The sequence below is a fragment of the Triturus cristatus genome, chromosome 1_1 (genome assembly GCF_964204655.1).
Source record: "Triturus cristatus chromosome 1_1, aTriCri1.1, whole genome shotgun sequence".
NCBI classification, from domain to species: Eukaryota; Metazoa; Chordata; class Amphibia; order Caudata; family Salamandridae; genus Triturus; species Triturus cristatus.
Genome location: NC_140579.1, coordinates 978478859 through 978497842, shown reverse-complemented (window position 1 = coordinate 978497842; position 18984 = coordinate 978478859). Strand labels below are relative to the sequence as shown.

The following is an 18984-nucleotide window of genomic DNA, read 5'->3' as shown; positions in this document are numbered from 1 at the left end:
AAGACTTGCCAGCGGCTCTAGAGTTAGGGCGAACAATAGCGGCGAGAGGGGGCACCCATGCCTGGTGCCTCTAGTGATGGAGAACGGTTCCGTGGTATGGCCACCCACTCTGACCCGCGCCGTGGGGCGTGCATAAAGTAATTTTACCCCGTTAATAAAGAAGGGGGAGAAGCCCATCTGCTGGAGTACAAAAAATAGATAGCCCCATTCAATTGAATCGAACGCCTTGGCAGCGTCGAGCATGACAGCTGCCGGCGGGAGGTCAAGATAGAGAGTGTGGAACAGAGCGAACAGTGTACAAAGATTATGGGAGGTGGACCGCGTGGGTATAAATCCAGATTGGTCCGGAAGCACCAAATTCTGCATAAGTGGCTGGAGGCGGGTGGCTAGTATCTCCGCTACAGTTTTACATCCGTATTAATGAGCGATAGTGGTCTGTATGAATCACAGTAAGCAGGTGGTTTGTCCTTTTTCAATAAGGTGATAATTAGCACCCCACGAAGAGATGGGGGAGTATGCCCAATTCATAGGCTTCCGCGTACATTTCTAACAAAAAGGGGGCGAGCTCCTCGGCATAAGCCTTGTAGAACTCAGAGGAAAATCCGTCCGGGCCAGGCACTTTTTTGTTATGGAGGGAGGCTATGGCCCTACGAATGTCCTCCACTGTGATAGGCTGCCCCAGACATTCCCTCTGACCCTCAGATAGCTATGCTATGGCCACCTGTGATAAATAGGCATCCAATTCTGCAGTGTCTGTCTCGCCATGCGAGGTGTATAGTGCCGTGTACGTCTGTCAAACTGCTCTGTTATGTCTGTGATACTATAGTGATCGTGCCCTGCACTGTCCGTGATCTTAATGATTATGTCCTGGCTCAGGCGATGTTTAATTTTTGTGGCTAAGTAATGTCTCGGTCTCCCACCCTCCCCATAGGAGCGAGCTACATGACGCTTAGAGACATAGCGTAACTCTTCTTCCGCTAGCTTTGTATGCTCGAGTATGGCTTCTTTGATGGACGATAGGGTCGCCTCACAAGGTGTGCGCTTGTAGTCGCGCTCAAGGTTGGTCAGTGTACTCTCCACCCTTGCTAACTGGACCCGCAAACCCTTCAAGATGCCAGCCGATGTATCTATGCAGGTGCCCCAAATGGTAGCCTTGAATCCCTCCCAGAGGACTCCTGCACGATCTACGGATCCCATATTGTGATCAAAATATTGGATAATGGCCTCGCGAACAGTCTCCAAGTAGAGGGGATCCAGCAGCACCTCGGGTCTGAAGCGCCAAGTGAAGGATCGGGTGGTCATCTGAGGAATACAGAGAGTGAGTCGAACAGGACAATGATCAGAGAGAGTATGTGGGAGGCTCTCTACATCAGTCACCCAGACCGCCACCCCCTCACTCACCAACCAATAATCAAGGTGAGACCAGCTGCCATGCACTGTGGAGATATGCGTGCCCTCAGGTGTGTCTACATGTCTGTGCCGCCATGTCAGGATCCTATTGCCGGTAGAACACTATCTGCCCTCCTGATGCGAAACCGGCAATAGAGGGACCGCAGCGGGACTACAGTTACCGGCGAGCAATGCGAGTCAGGTTTTGCGTGACTCGAATGCAACGCCGGAAACAGGAATAAAGACGCCAGAAACCAGACCGCGCTGCCGATAGTTCGACCTGGATCATGGAAGTCGGACGTCTCGTCTACTTGCTCCGTTGGGCGGTAAGAGTTCATTAGGCAGCATCCTTCCGAAACGCCATTTCTTCATAAAACGGTGACGGGCTCACCAATTCCGATAGGCTCCTCTGTTGGATGAGACGCGATCTCTTGCAGAGGACTTTAGGTGCCCACTGAGGCGCACTCTCCCTGTTGGAGAAACCATTGGCCAAATCCGGTTTCATGCAGGGGGACTCAAACACCCGCGATTTCTTCCGGCTTTTGGAGCTATCGCTACCGGATCTTCAGATGTGAATTTTGGTGTCTGTTGATACTTGTGGGGGTAACACAACACGGTACTTGGAGTACAACCGGGCTGTGTGGATTGTTATACCACCCATATAAAAACTGTGTTTAGTGCTTAAAAGGTCACTAGGGTAAAAGGTCACTAGGGGCAACGTGAACAATAATGTTTCCCCTTGTTCCAGAATTTACAGAAAGACTTCTTGCACAGTACCCTTTTTTTGGCTGTTCTTCTTTGTTTTGTAATATTCTTTAACACAGGAGAGAGAACGCTTAGAGGGGAAACAATGAAGGCATAACCAGGCACAGCAAGGTTTACAGGGCAAGAATCCCTGGTAGGTGTTGCTAGAAAACACATGGGTGTTTTGTGAAGAGTAAAGGAGGGGGCAACAAGAAAAACTCTCATGTATTCTTTCTCGTTTTATGTTTACCGATAGAGCTTTCTTCTGACTGTGCCACCACCCTCTGCTCTCTTCTGATGTTTTCTGCTTCACCTTTATTTGTTTCAGGTAGGAGTTGTATTAAGGAGTATTAGGTGGAAGTAAATGTCACTGTTAGAAGGGAGAATTGATAGCAGAATTCTCATGCTGTTTTCTTATATCCCTCGCAGATCGTCCTCCCCGCAGTTCCTACCCTTTCCTTCCCCCGCTCAATTGCCCCAAAAGTCTGTGTGTATATACATGTTCCAGACTTGGGTCAATTCAGAGGTGGGCCCCCTTTGAGCATCGGCACAACCCTGAGGATTCGGAATTGAGGAGTCTGACACGCCATATATCAAGTAATCCAAGTTCCGCCATACCAGCATTGATCACATGAGCTGCTCCTGGTGACTGCCCCACTCTACCACTAGATTTACCCTTGCTGGGGTCCAGGTGCGTATTAAGATCCCCTCCCCAAAGGATAACTGCGTCTGGCCAATCTCGCAGCACCGTAATGAGACTCTCATACAGACTGGGGTCATCTATATTTGGTCCATAACAATTTACAATGGTGACCAATGTGCCTGCCAGAGTCCCCGTGCACCATAGCATACAGAGCCGCAGTGTCAATACGAGTTTGGTGGACCGTAAACGAGAGGCCCTTCTTTACAAGTGTGAGTACCCCCCGGCTATAGGAGGAATAGGAAGAGGCCAGGCGGTAACCAGCCCAACGGATCCCAACCTGTTTATTCGTATGCTGTGTAAGGTGCGTTTCTTGCAGGAGGGCGATGCCTATTCTATGGCGTTACAAATGAGCTATCACCTGCCGAATGTTTGGGGGGAGTTGAGCCCCCGCACGTTCCATGTTAGACAAGAAATTGTTATACCATTACTGTGCATGCTATAAACAAAATATACAGACAGCGGAATCTACCCTGCACCCATCCTGTGAACAAAAAGCGTGAGCAACATTCAGCACAATAATAAACTATACAGCCAAATGAACAATTCCCATATCCCCCCCTCCCCAACACCCCCCACCCACTTCAGCAATCCCAACACGCTAAAGCCATCCCGAACTCCCAGCAACAAATCCAAAGTACAGTGCCAAGGGAGCAACCAGATAAGGGGAACACCCATAGAGGGGGGCGCCAGAGCACAAACTCCCTCCCGGTGATAGTAGGAGGTGGCCGAGCTAACGTGTCATTCCTTCCCCAGCCTCCACAACCATACATTGTACATTAACATAAGTGGCGAACCCCCAACATTTTGCCATGGATAGTACACTTAGGGAGAAAAGTCGGGTTATTGTAATTAAACAGACATTAAGTACTCCCCATACTCATGCCATACTGTCAAATACCCACGGCCTTTCTAAGATCAAACTATAGTACACAACAAAAAATAAAGGAAGAACCAGAGATGCTACACCGCACCCACATTTATGAAACAGAGTCAGCCCTGTCCATTGGCCATGTCACCAGGCCCAGTAGCTTTGTCACCCTCTGGTGCCTGGGAGACCGGTTGCACAGGAAACAGATTTGGCGAAATCCAAACTGATTTCGGGCAGGTGAAAAATTTGTATTTTCCATTGTCCTCCACGCGCAATGGCGTATGGTATGCGCGCAGCAAGAAGCAGTTTCTTGGCAGGCTGGTACTCCCTGCGGGCCTCCTGTACCGCCAGAGTGAAGTCCGGGTAAAAGGCAAGAGTATTCCCTTCATGGGTGATGGTACCCTTCTCCCTCGCCAAACGGAGCACCACATCCCGGTCTCTATAGTTTACAAGGCGAGCAATTATGGGGCGAGGTGGGGCATCCGGAGGGGGGTGTGCAGCCTGGGAACATGGGACAACTGCTCTGCTCCGAAGATGTCCCGCAAAAGCTTCTCCACAAAGGTCTCAATGCGGCCTGTGTTCGTGGATTCTGGCAGGCCCGTAATGCGCACATTGTTGCGCCGCGATCTGGCTTCTAAATCTTCATTACGAGCCTGTATAACAGCTAGGACTTTCTCCATAGAGGCCGCCTTGTTCATGACCTGCTGTAAACCATCCTCAGCATCCGAAATGCGCGTCTCAGCCTCCCCCAGCCGCAGTGCATGTTTGTCTAATTTAGCCGACATCTGATCCATGCGAAGGTTAGGATGGTCGATTTTTCCATCAATAGTCTGCAAGCTGGCCTGCACAGCAAGAAGGGTTTTGTCGATGTTAGTGAGGTGCTCATTGGGAGGGTCCGCCTCAGAGTCCGAGGCCGCGTGCTGAGTGGCTCTGCCGCTTTTCCGGGGTTCGAATGTGAGGCGCGGTTGACTACGCTCGCTTTTCCCCATGTCGTAAGCGCAGCCCAGTATGTCTCAGTGCACAAGTGTAGCAGCGCAACACAGGCCCCCTCAGTGCCACAATTGGGAAGCAGCCCCCCGCTGAGCGAAAAAGGAGTTCGTGTCTTCGCTGTTTAGCTCCACGTTGATGATAGCTAGGCCAACCCAGCCACAGTGCGACCAAGGCCCAGACTTGAAGAGCATCAACGTAATGCAGGGCTCATGCTAAATGAAAAGGATGGCGCGATCAGGCAGGCATTATCGCGCCCCCCACAGTGGGAGCCACAAGAACAGGTTCACGCCACAGCCGCACACCGCATTCAGGCGCAAACTGCAGGGACGATGGCGGGCAAGCGCCGATACGAGGGGGGGGTCAAGCCGTCAATGAAGGTCCCTGGAGGGTCGCTCAGAGAACCGGACAGCCGCGGACAGCAACAGAAGAAAAGCGAGGGTCCCAGCACCACAGGTGCGCTGTATGGAGCTCAACAGGGAGGCCCTCTCTGGTAGTACGGAGGCCCGTCGCCACAGGATGCAGCAAGCAGGTCAGCCTATAGGGTGAGCGCTAAGCGCACAGGTACACGGGAACGCAGTCCAGGACACAGCGGCCATTCAAGCAGGCCAGCCCACCAGCCGGCTGCGAGGCCAGAGGACACAACTCAGCCCCCTACGCAAGCCCGGCGTCGATAGGCCGCACAGATGGAGAACCGGAGGCGGCGCGGCCCTCCAACCACCGCAGCGATTAAAAGGAGGGCATCCACCAGTTCCCCAGGTTGCACCGCCCTCTAAACACCAGGCACGGGGAGCCAAGCACACCCCGGCACTCCCAGCCCGCCACCAGTGCCGCGGCCTACCTTAGTCGCTCAATCCGAGCGCGTCCCGAACCGCCACGCTGTCGGCGCCAGCCCAGAGCCTCCCAGCTTGCGTTCTCAGTAGCGGTGATCTTCCGGCCCACAGTGCTCAACCAGGTCAGTCCGCCGTTCTTTTTGACACTGTAGCTGTCGGTTTCAGCAGGATTCAGGGCAGGATGGCAATGATAATTGACGGATTTTAAGCTCAGCTGGCGGAGCAGCTCTACAGGGCGGCCATCTTACCTTGCGCCCTCTAGCACGCCCCCTCCCCTCCCCCCCCCCCGTTTTACCAGCATATTTATCCAATGAGACACTCGTGAAACAGCTCTTCTCATCTTTGAGTCCTCTAAATATAGCATTTATCTTCTCTCTTCTTTTGCCCACAGTGGCTAGACTAACTTCAGACTGGCATGTAATACAACTTCTTTAAAAGGAAAAAGACTGTACTCTGCTTACATTTTGGATTCTTTAATACATTAGACTGGAAGGACTTCTTATTGTCAATCTTGAAATAAGGTGAGACACAACTTGTGTCTCACCTTATTTATAATAACACCTTGTTTATAATAGATTTTAACTTACTGTATTGGTTACACTTTCCCTTTTTCCTCTTATATAATTATTTGCTCAATTTTCATACTAATGACATGGAGGAAATAAAAGCCCCTTATTCACGATTTACACTGGTCATAGTACATTTGTATGTGGCATGTGCCTTAGAGCACTAAATATCACTAGAGGTGTCTTTTTATCTTTTACCTTTCCCCCTTTATTCCTTGTAGCACTTTTCTTTTGCTTTGCTTCTTTTTAAGTGTGGTCTTAAAATTGCAGCACGGTGGCTGGGACTGTGCACTTATTATTTTTTCACTTAAAACAAGGCACAATGTTTTTCAATTCTGTATTTATTATTGTAAACAAATACATTTTGACATACACTTTTTTACATACAATTTGCAGCCTTGAGAAAGTCTGGGAGGACGAAACGCGCGTTGGCTGCCTTTGTTTTGTCTACAATGGAATAAACTAAAATAATCTGATACGTCTACTACTGTGAATCACTTCTTGGGAAGCTGAAATTAGAAGTCTATTCAATTGATTGTGTTCTTCTTGTCTCTTGACTGTATAAGGATAAAAGTAGCAGGAATTTGATCTGCTTTGGTGCATTTGTCTTGCATTTCGGGCTAGACTGCGGTTGTAGGTCTAGCATATTTTCACCCAAGGTGGGTGGGTGATATGGCTCCATGAGAGCACCCTTGTACTATGATATGTTATAAATCGAATGTTAGAATACAATATAACTGACTTACATATGTGAAGGTCTGAGAGTATATCCAGCTAATGTATACATATATGTTCATAGAGTGTTAAGGGATAACAGAGTGTATATTATTGATAGAATTGGTCATCTCTCATCTTGGTGTTCTTTCAACTCATTTTAGGTTAAGTAAAATCTTTAGTGGGATTTCTCTCCAGAAGAAGAATCAGTTCATGCAGCGACTACACAGCTATTGGCTGCTGAAGAGACAATCACGACACTGTGTCCCATTGATTCGGCGCCTGCACTCTCATCTGCAGTCCCAGAGAAATGCTGAACAGGTAGTGTTGCACTTCCAATTAGGATCATCTAGGTCTTTGTGGACACATTGGTTGAATAAATTGTGACATCTACGTTTGTTTTGCACGTCGGTAGAATTAAATTGTTGTTTGTTCAAGAGTGCAGTAGACTGGGATCTCTTACACTCTGGATTGAGTGGTGGGTGGTTAAGCATCCACATTTTTCCAACAAAGGTTCTCCATTGTGGGCTATTTATAAGCAGTCAAAAGCATTTGAATAGTCCCAGTCATGTGCTGATTGAACGATCAAGATCCCTGATCACTTCATAAATATAAATATTTAGAATGGGTCTTACAGACTACATTTTATTTGTGTTTCCTATTTGAAAATGCCTAACTCATATTACCAATGCTCTAAATTAAAAACCTATTCAAAGTTAACTTCACTGTCCCCTTGTCATTAAGCAGAAAAAGTAAATACATTGTCTGTGTCTTGTGCCACTTGTTTCAATCTCTTGATGAGCACAGGTAAATTACCACTTCACTAAAGAAGTTTTTCAGTGACTTACAGTTTTTTACCTAGCTGCCAACAGTTGCTGGAGTTTTTTTTAATGACACAGTCAAGTAGTAAATATGCACTGGAACCTCCAAAGCAGCTTTGAAAATTCAAATTTTCTGCTATTTTTTCAAGTTTTGGTTTATGACTATACTATGGGCATCAGAATGATAAACCTTTAGTGCTGTTTCCATATTGTGTGCTTTATGAATGTCCTTACCTTTATCATCATCAAATTACTTCATTCTAGTATAGGGAGTCATAGAGGCTCATTAGGATGGTGGATGGACTGGAGTCCATCCGCCATCCTGGTGTAAACCATGCATGCGTCCACCATGCATGCGGCGATCCCGCACACCGGATCTGAATTCGACCGCCACAGAGGCAGTCGGATCCTGCATTTTAACATTTCGGTGGTTGCTACTGACAGCAGCATCCACCACGATGCTAAAATGCCATGTTGTGCATTCACAGCACTACGTGGCAGACACCACACGGTGCCTGCCACGTAGTGCTGTGAAATGTAGTGGGGTACCATGGGTACCCCCCAAGTGCAGCCTCACCTCCCCCAACACAAGAGGGGCCCGCAACGGGCCCCCAATCCCCGCCAGCCTTTCCATGGCGGTTCAACCACTGTGGAAAAGCTGTCTCCAGCCATCATCATAATTTGGCGGACGGTGCCTGCTAGGCACCGCCGCCATTTTACCGGTGAAGACCACTCCGCCAGGCAATCCTAAGGATTGCCTATGGCGGTTCCGTGGCGGACAGTCTTTGCGACAGCCACGTTCGCGGTGAGATTCCCCCCGCCATCCTAATTTGGCAGGGGGAAACTTGCGTACGGAAGGACTGCCACCACATGGCTGGCGGTGGCGGTCCTTGCACCATCATAATCAACCCCATAGTCCCTACTGGTGCCAAAAGAGGCACACAGCCTATGGTAATTTATCTTCAAGATGCAGTCACCGTAATGGTACAGCACGTATCTGAGTGGGAAATAACACTGTACACCCATTCGTTGTCCCTACGTATATTTGTATCAGTATGAAATGGATAATGTTCCATTTCACTCTGTTGACAAGTTTTCCACAATGAAGAACAAAAATGTTAGGCTTATGAATCTTGGTACAAAAAAGTGATCCATGGGAATGATCCTTACAGCCTTAGGTTCAGGTTTTAGAACTTTCCACTATTAGTCCTGATACCTTAAATGCAGAAGTATTCCATTACAATGACACCAATAGCCTGACACTGTTGAAACAGCCATGGTGCGTACAACTGGTAGATAATGGTCATAGCGTTAAAGTCAAAACCAAGCCCATCTGATCATGTGAGTAATAAAATGAGGAAAAGTCACACGCCCACACATGGACCTAGGCTTTGTGAATTTTGTGGGTGTGGATCCTGAGGTTACAGGCATGCCTGTATATTGTAGGGTAAAAGGATGCCTGTCACAAGAATGATTGCTTAACTTATCTACGGAGGCACAGTGAATAATGCTCTATAACAACAGAAGCACATTTTATACAATTTCACAAGGATCAGTTCATTTCACATACATCCACATCTGGCATTCATAACCAAGGTGTAAATCAAGCTATACATCACAGTATTAATTCAAACTGGAGCCTTAGGACATGAAACTGTTAGATTACAAAAATATATTGTTTAGACTGGACAAAAGTGATCCAGAAATTATTCTGTAAGAACAGAAAAGCTACAGTCACCTTTGGTAAGCTGGATGAAGTCCAGTATGTAATTTCACACCATATTACTGTGTAGACAGAGACAGGAAGAAATTTAGAGGAGGAATGCACATTCTTAAAGTACACCTTCAAACCAATCCACTTTCAATCTATAGTACAGCTTAAACAGTATATTGTTGCCATGTAGCTTTAATAGATACAAATTCACATAATTTACCCTTGCTCATCAAGAGATTGAAGCAAGTAACACAAGACACAGACACAATGACCAGGTAACAAATATAATGAGAACAACAATGCACAAGGCATTGTCGAGCTCTGGTGGACTTCTTAGTGCAGTTCTCTCCCATCGCTGCCCACAACTTTCAAAACTGCTTGACTGAAAACTATATGTTCGATGGCATGTGTGGCTGTAGATACACATGTTCTGCATATTCCTGCCATCTAGTGTTGGGTCAGGATGTGTGCAACTTGTTCTTCTTCTAAGGAGTCTCTCAAGGTAAAGTGACTCCTCATTTTGGTGATATTGCACATGGGCATCGACTCCATTGTTAGATTGTTTTCTTTCCGTCATCGGATGTGTTATTCGTTCTCCGGTTCAAGACCATTTTCAGTGCATTGTTAATCTCTACCCCTGTCGATATTTTTTCCGTTCGCGTTACACCGGTGCCTTTTGTAAACAGAAGAAGCAGAAACAGTCCTTTGATCATTAATTTGACGTTCTCCAGTTGTGACATTCACGCCTCGCCTATTTGGGCCATCTCCATTCGGGCCTTGTTTGTCTCATTGGCTTCAACCAATGATGCACTGCTGATGGATCGAACTCCGTTTCCATTCTGCCCCAACTGCCACGCAAAATACCCACATGCAGACCCCTATCAGGTTTGCAACCTGTCTCCTGACCGCAACCAGGAACACTGAGAGGCCTGCTGATCTTAGATTGAAAAAAATGTTGCAGGACCATCGGGCGCATTAGAAAGAGATGAAGCACCAAGATCTGGAAAAGAGATGCAACATCTCTGGCCAACACGATGTCGAATAGATGCAGGAGGAACTGCACGAGGTTCCGGCAGCAGAGGAAGAGGCCTTTTCCATATTGGAATCCGCATCCGAACCTGAAATAGTTTGGCCTACAGATGCAGGACTTGCCTTAGGGACAGCGCACAGTGAGTACCCATGTTCCTGTCCAACTCACTAAGAGCCATTCAGTTTCTACCAAAATTACGGCTCCCAGGCCACCACTGGCGACAGGCCATGGAAGGCACCTAATATCTGCTAAGTATGGCCCTGCACCGAAAGCCAAGCTGACATTTTCCTCATTGAGCCGACCAATCTCAGTGCCGAGCAGACCATTCAACACATCGGCTCCGAGCACCCAGTCCTCCGCTATTTCCGCACCGTCCTCCTCAGCGCCGAAACAAAAATCAAGTTCAGCACCATCCATTTCAGTACCAGAACCAATCCTTGAAACTACGAAAGAGAGGCTCGATCCATAGCAGAAGAATGGTCAGATGTTGGCAAAGACAGTACGATCAGTGCCTACTTCATTGAAAAGTCAGCTTTGCATTTGAGGAGGCTATTGATCTACCTGATCCTCCTATGAAACAGAAAAAGGACATTGCAACCAGTCCTATACAGCCACCTTTGCCCGCTTCTCCTTCACCTCTACCACCTCCTACATCCTACATCTCCCTCACCATCACCACCACCTCCTTCATGACATAACTCTCTTAGTGATACAGGAGACATTATTCCACAGGGCTCCCCACAGTCTGATACTGGCAGATGATGGTGAGCAGCCCACAGACTCATAGGCTAGCTACTTCATTGACCCCTCCGTAGATTATGATCCAGACCTTTACACAGCTAAGCCATCACCCCCGAATGATGCAACATCCTTCCAGGAACTTCTAGTTAAGGAAGCTATGTATCACCAGGTCCCCTTGCACAACGTTCTCATAGAGGAGAACATCCTCTTTGAAACACTCTCCTCTACTACTAGGGCATGCCAATATCTTACCATGCTAAAGATCTGGTATGGACATGTATTATTACACCAAGAGTAGGCAAAAAATACAAAGCTGCACCCTCTGATCCACCTTACATTAAAGGCCAACTTACCCCAGACTTGCTGGTTGTATCTAATGTCCGCAAAAGGGCTAACTCTCAGACATCAGCAGATGCCCCTCCACCCGACAAAGAGTCCAAACTCATTGATGCTCCGGGGAAAATGGTGGCAGCACAGGCAGCGCCCATTGGTGAATTGCCATTACCCAGGGGTCGCTGGCGAGGTACGACTGGACCCATTGGGATGAGATGGAGGACCTCCTCGAATATCTCTCTGAGGAAAAACAAAACGCCAAAAAGAAGCCACCAAATTGTTTTCAAACAGCTTGATCAGATATGCCCTCGACTCAGCGGACACAGCTGCCAGGGACATAAATACAAGTATACTGCTGAGTAGACATGCTTTACTTTGCCTATCTGGCTTTAAGCCAGAGGTACCGCAGACACTCCTTAAGGTTCCTTTTGCTCAACATCTGTTTGGTTGCCAAGTCAATGGGGACGCTTCAGACCCCCACTCCTTGTGGTTCTTTTCAGTGCCCCCCATACAAACAGGGTAATAAGATAACATCATTAGATGCCTTTACCTATTCCTATTGGCAAGAGCATCACACCTCCCGGTCAAGGTGATATTACACAAGCACATATAGAGGGAATAATTCCAAAGGGCATAGAAGAGGTGCCTCCCCTCGCACCACATCCTCCCTCTCAAAACTGGGACTCATTTTTCATTCACCCGGACTATTTAACACCTGCCTGGGACGACTACAGCAGACCAGTGGGTGTTGGATATTATCCAACATGGTATTGTCTGGAGCTTATCAGAACACCTCCAAACATCCCACCTCGCAGGCACATATTTTCCAAACAACACCAAACCTTGCTCAAACAAGAAGTACAGGCACTCTTGCAAAAAGGAGCCATAGAGCCTGTTCCTCTAGGACAACAAAATTCAGGCGTATACTCTCTATACTTCCTCATTCCAAAAAAAAGACAGTTCACTTCGGTCCATATTAGACCTCCGACTGTTAAATCAATATATCCTCTCAGAGCACTTCCACATGGTAACTCTTCAGGATGTGATTACTGTATTACAACAGGGCAACTTTAAGTCTGCACTAAACTTAAAGGACGCTTACTTTCACATACTTTCCAAACACCACCAAACCTTCCTCAAACAAGTACATACTCTTTTGCAAAAAGGAGCCATAGAGCCTGTTCCTCTAGGACAACAAGGTACAGGATACGTAACTCTTCTGGATGTGATTCCTCTATTACAACAGGGCGACTTTATGTCTGCACTAAACGTAAAGAATGCTTACCTTAACATCCGGATAAATCCAGCTCACCAAAAATGCCTCAGGTTCGTCATAGCAGGAACACATTATCAGTTCAAAGTGCTTCCATTCGGAGTCACTACCATACCCCGGGTGTTCACTAAATGTCTAGCGATAGTTGTAGCACATCTACGCAGACAGAGTATAGAGTATTCATGCCTTCCCGTATCTGGACGATTGGCTGATCAAAGCCAGTACTCTCAGTTGTGCCTACAACACATTCAAACCACTATACATCTTCTTAATCAATTGGAGTTTACAATCAATATATAAAAATCACACCGTCAGCCGTCACTAATTCAGCCTTATCTAGGAGCTATTCTCAACACACAGTTGGGATTAGCCTACCCAAATGCAGTCAGGATTCACAACATCGCAGTGCTTCTACATCAATATCGCCCCAGTCAACACATAAGTCAGAATAGTTTAACAACTTCTAGGCATGATGTCTTGTCTTGCAGTAGTGCCACATGCAAGAATACATATATGTCCACTGCAGGAATGTCTGGCGAATCAGTGGTCTCAGTCACAGGGTCAGTTACAAAGTTTAGTGTTGATAGATAACCGTACACCTCACTATCTGCTGTGTTAGAAGATCAAAAGGTAGGCCGCTTCTCAACCCTCTTCCCCAAGTCATTCTCACAGCAGACGCATGCCTTACAGGACGGGGTGCACATCTATAGGATCTCACAGCTTAGGGTCTCTGGGACAACAAACACCAGAATCTCCACATTAACTACCTAAAGCTTCAAGCACTTCACCTAGCATTGAAAGCCAAAGATGTCTTATTCTGAACGGACAACACAACAGCCGTGTTCTAATTACAAACACAGGGGGGGGGGGGGGGGGGGTACACACACTCTCTACAGTTATCACGCCTATCTCAGATTATTTGGCGTTGGACGATATGTCACAACATTTTTCTGGTAGCAGAACATCTCCCTGGAACAGGCAAGTGCTTCACTGACCTCCTAAGCAGGATGCTGCAACAAGTCCACAAGTGGGAACTCCACCCCAGAGTCCTCCTCGCATACTTCCACTTGTGGGGGTTTCCACAGATAGACCTTTTTGCACACGCAGACAATGCAAAATGCCCAAACTGCGCCTCCAGGCTCCGACATCGATTATCCAAAGGCAATGCTCTATGGATGAACTGGTCAGGGATATTTGCCTACGCTTTTCCACCCGTCTCTCTTCTTCTGTTTGTGGTTCAGAACTTAAGCAAACATCTTTCACCCTCCTTCTAAAAGCTCCCTCTTGGGCTCCACATCTATGGTTCACCACACTACTTGAGCTTTCAGTAGTGCCACACGTGACGCTTCCCCTCAACCCGGATCTGTCAGGCACCCAAATCAAAAGGAACTCAATCTTACGATTTGGCTCCCGAGGTAATATAATTCAGTTATCTAAATCTCCCACCAGAATGTATGTCCATTCTCAGAGGCGCTTGTAAACCCACAACAGGGCGTGTTACCCGGCGAAGTGGAAAAAATGTGTTTCCTACTGCCGTAGTAAACACATTGACCCGTTTGTTGTCAAGGTTGATAGGGTTCCCTATGTGCTTTTTTTCATTTTGTATGTGTTACTTGTGTGTATTGTTTTATTGTATTTCAATTGCATTTTATAGTGCTTACTACCCCTTTTTCGGCGAGTAGCATGCCACTCCGGAACCCATAAAGGATTAGTGGTGAATTAGTATAGTGCAATATGAAAGTAATTGTTGTTGTGGATATGTTAGTCAGTTATTTGGATTGAGAAGGATAGTGGAGGTATAGAAGAGGGAAAAAGGTTTGTGTTTATATAGAGTTTGCTACCCCTGATGAGGTGTTGAAGCGCTTTTCCGGCGAGTAGCACGCTACTTCGGAATCCATAAAGGATTAGTGGTGAATTAATATAGTGAAATATTAAATCAGTTTGAGTGGTGGACATGCTAGTCCGTTATTTGGATTAAAAAGGATAGTCGAGGGATAGAAGAGAAAAGGTTTTAGAACTTTTTGTTTTGTTCTGGAGCTCATAGCAGGAGGAGGAGGCCTGGGATAAGTAAAAGGGAGGTGAAAGGGGAAGAGTCAGAGGGAAGGCTTTAGAAAGGCTTGTTTTTGGAGATCAGAATAGTAAAAGAGATATGGGATGATGCAAGGAGGGGTAGAGTAGGGAAGAGTCTAGAAAGGGTTATTTTGAGGATCATAGTAGTGATTTGGGGTTTGGGATGAATGAGAGAATGGAGGTAGAGGATATATTGATAGAGGTATAAGGTGAGAAATAGGGAAGTGCATTGGATAGAGTAGTTGAAAAAGGTTTGAGATGTGTCAGAGAGTTGAGGTAGACGATATATTTAGAACGGTATAGGGTGAGAAATAGGATAGCGCATTGGATATGCTGAATTAGAAGGAAAATAATAACTACATAGATCCATAAGTGCATGGAAGGTATATAGATGCAAAAAGGAAGGTAGTATATGTAGGTTAAAGATGCATTAAATATAAAAAGAATGTTAAAAACAAAATCCATTAAATAGACTCTGGTTTTCAAGTGTTGTTGTACTTTAAATTAATTTTAAAAAACATTGTTTTTAATTCAATAGTGAAGCAATTGTAGATAAATAGTTCTGATAAAAGATGTACTTATTTATGCAGTCACTTATATACATGTTAAAAACATAATAATGTAACTATTAGCAATATGTACATTTGTTAGCAGAACTAATGAATATCTATATTTTTTTAAAACATAATTACTCTACATGTTTATACAAATCATTGCACATATATAGGTGCACAACTATAATCTAAATAAATACTTCTATACAGAGGGATATGCTGTACATTTCTGTTTGCGTATGGTGGTTATGTGGGGCATATTCTTGAGTAGTTTTCTGAAGATAAGGTGGTTATCCTTGGGTCTTATGTTGGGGGTAAAGAGTTCCATAGTTTAGCTGCTTGAACAGAGAAGGATTTGCCACCCATGTTTTTTTCTTGTACATTAGGATTTTGAGGCGAGGTGCTACTCTAGAGCAGAGGTTCCTTTGTTGAATTTGTTTGCTGATTTTATTCCTGATAAAGAGCAGTCCCGTTCCATGTATTGCTGTGTGGGTGATTAAGAACAGCTTGAACGTGGCTCTTCTGGCAGCCGGTAACCAATGCAGGGCTTTCAAAGTAGAGGGGATGTGGTCTTGCGGTTTTAAATGTAAGAGTAGTCTGGCAGCCGAGTTCTGAATCCGTTGTAGTCTTTTCATGGTTGTTAAAGGTGATCCGTAGTAGAGGCTATTGGCGTAATCAAGTTTGGACAGAACAAGGGAGATGATAGCCTGGACCCTGTGTGGAAATCCCAAACGGGGGAAGATTCGTCGCAGAATTTTTATAGTAACAAAGCATGATCTTGCTAATTTGTCCACTTGGATAGTCATTATTAGCTTGGAGTCCATGGTCATTCTGAGGTTTCTTACTTCCTTCTATACTTTAGGAGGTGTTTCCAGATCATCAGGCCACGCGGCAAGCGGGTCATGTTTCCCATCGCTACTCGTGAGTATTTCCGTTTTGAAGGCATTCAATTTGAGATGGCTCCACATCATCCACTGATCCACGGCTCTGAGACAACTACAAATTGGCGGGTTTCCAGTGTCTTTGGGGCATTCAAGTTGAAGGAGTATTTGCCTGTCGTCTGCATAGTTATAGCACGTGAGGTGAAATTGATTGATCTGTGCTTGTAATGACTTCATGTCGATGTTGAATAGCGTGAGCGAGATGATAGAGCCTTGAGGAACGCCTGCTTTTGTGAAGTTCGGTTTTGTCCGAGAAAGGGGGTATGGATGACATTATGCCGACTTTGTAGAGTCTTTGTATCAGAGTGTCATGGTCAACTGTGTTAAAGGCAGCCGAGATGTCCAAGAGAAGTAGTGCAGCAACCTTGTTGCGGTCAACTGTGTTCAAGTCATCCCAAATGGCAAGGAGGGCAGATTCTGTGCCTCTTTCTGGACGGAATCCTGTATGGAAGTCTGAAAGTATGGTATTATCTTCATTGAATTATTGTTATTCTGTGGTATATAAATAATTTTTTTCTATTTAATATATATTTCTTAAGTTCTTGCACAGATGGCATGAAAGACATTTTATACTATGTTCTGTATAACCTGTTGCTGCTTGTTGGAATTTTGTTAAATGATAGTTTTTTAGTACCTTGGATATCTTCTATGATTATCAGATCTCGTGCTGGGGTGGAAAATTTCCTATGAGTGTTTAATTGTAAATTCGTTTATATGCATGTATTTTTGTGATTTTATGTGTAACTCTTCGGAGTTCCGTAATCATAAATAAACTTGACCCGTTTGATGTAACTGCAAAACATTATCCGTTGTCTGCTGCATTTGCAGTCTTCTTGACTAGCATACCCTTCAATACGCTTGCATCTAGCTGCAGTAGCTGCCTACCTGCAAAACAGACAACACTGATCACTGTTCAAGATACCAGTTATTAAGGCATTCATGGAAGGCCTTAAAAGATTAATTCCACAAAGGGTTCCGCATGCACCTGCTTGGAATCTCATCATTGTACTCCCTAGACTTTGAACCCTTGCATAATTGCCCTCTCCAATTCCTGTCTTGGAAGGTAGCCTTTTTAGTAGCCATCACTTCTATTAGACAAGTCAGTGAGCTCCAGGCACTAACCTTGAAAGAACCTTTCTTCTAACTAGACAGAGATAGGTTAGTCCTTCGAACTAACCCAAAATTCCTTCGACAGGTAGTTTCTACTGTTCAACCTAAATCAGTCAGTTGAATTACCTGTTTGCTTTCCTCAACCTGATTCGTTTGCAGAATGAAGCCCTTCATACACTAGATGTTAAAAGAGCTTTAATGTACTATGGTGACAGAATTAAAGAGTTTTGTAAAACCAAGCAACTCTTTGTGGCCTTTTCAACCCCTGACATAGGAAAGCCTATATCAAAATCAGCTATTTGTAGATAGAACATGTTACGCCAAAGCTAAAAGAATTTTGCCCACCCTCCTAGAGCCCACTCTACCTGCAAAATAGGAACTCCTTTGGCTTTCCTGGGCAATATACCAATGGCTGAGATTTGTAAAGCAGCTACATGGTCAACCCCACACACTTTCACTAAACATACTGTGTGGATATATTAGCATGCCAACAAGCAAATGTAGGACAGACAGTGCTACTTAACCTTTTCCAAACAACTGCGACACCCACAGGTTAGCCACCGCTTTCTGGAGGGCACTGCTTGATAGTCTGTGCATAACAAGTGTATCTACAGCCACACATGCCATTGAATGGATTATGTTGCTTACCCTGCAAACATCTGTTCGTGGCATGTGGTACTGTAGATTCACATGTGCCCACCCTCCTCTTCGAACACCTGTGGCCGTTGCAATACCTTCTTACAATATAATATGCATGGTCATCTCTTTACTAGCACACTCCTTCTCACCCGACTGCGGTAAAACAATCTGACCATGGAGTTGATGCCCATGCGCAATATCACAGAGAGGAGGAGTCACTTTACCTTGTGACTCGAGAGACTTAGTTGAAGAAAAACTACTTGCACACATCCGGACCCAACATTAGATGACAGGAGTATGCAGAGCACATGAATCTACAGCACTGCATGCCACAAACAGATGCTTACAGGGTAACATAATCCTTTTCTTACATTTTTTCCTCACTGTTGTATTCAGTTGTTCAGTCATCGAAATGTATATGACCCACTCACTAACTCGTCTGCTACCTCAATTACCCATGTATCACTCATGTAGTTTGGCAAACAAAATAGAGGCTGAGAGCTTTTCTTTGGGCAAACAGTGTATAAATCTGTTAGGTCTTCAAATACTTTTATTATTTCAGTTTTAAATCTTTTTTTATTCACATTGAACAAAGATATAATTTGTAACAGTTGCCACAGTACTCTGCAGAAGTACAACGTTTTACCTCACCTTGCTGCTGTTCAATCAATAAATATTTCTTTATTTTGGCTGCTCACGGCCATAAAAGATCACAATAATATTAAAGATTGTCGGCATTGAAAGAATTAAAAAAATGTTAAAGGAAAGAAAACAAGCTCAAATACAGATAATCACAAAGTAATTCAGTCAGTGACCAAATCATCATAATAGCTAAGATCATTCCTACGAATATGAAGCAGCATCATCGTGATTGTCTAGTGCCCAAAGACTCAAATTTTATTTAGTTAACATTTCTTGAGACTCATCTGATAGAAGAAAATGTATCCATGGTTA

At 45.2% G+C, this 18984-nt stretch overlaps 1 protein-coding gene across 4 annotated transcripts in view; it reads left to right on the top strand.

The window, feature by feature from the left end:
• The window catches only part of BRPF3 (bromodomain and PHD finger containing 3), a 628641-nt gene that overhangs the window by 263404 nt on the left and 346253 nt on the right, over window positions 1–18984 (top strand). For all 4 annotated transcript variants that reach the window (XM_085651054.1, XM_085651053.1, XM_085651052.1 and 1 more), the window contains exon 3: window positions 6969–7125. In XM_085651054.1, the coding sequence (XP_085507180.1) occupies window positions 6969–7125 (157 nt within the window). The remainder of the gene's footprint in view (window positions 1–6968; window positions 7126–18984) is intronic.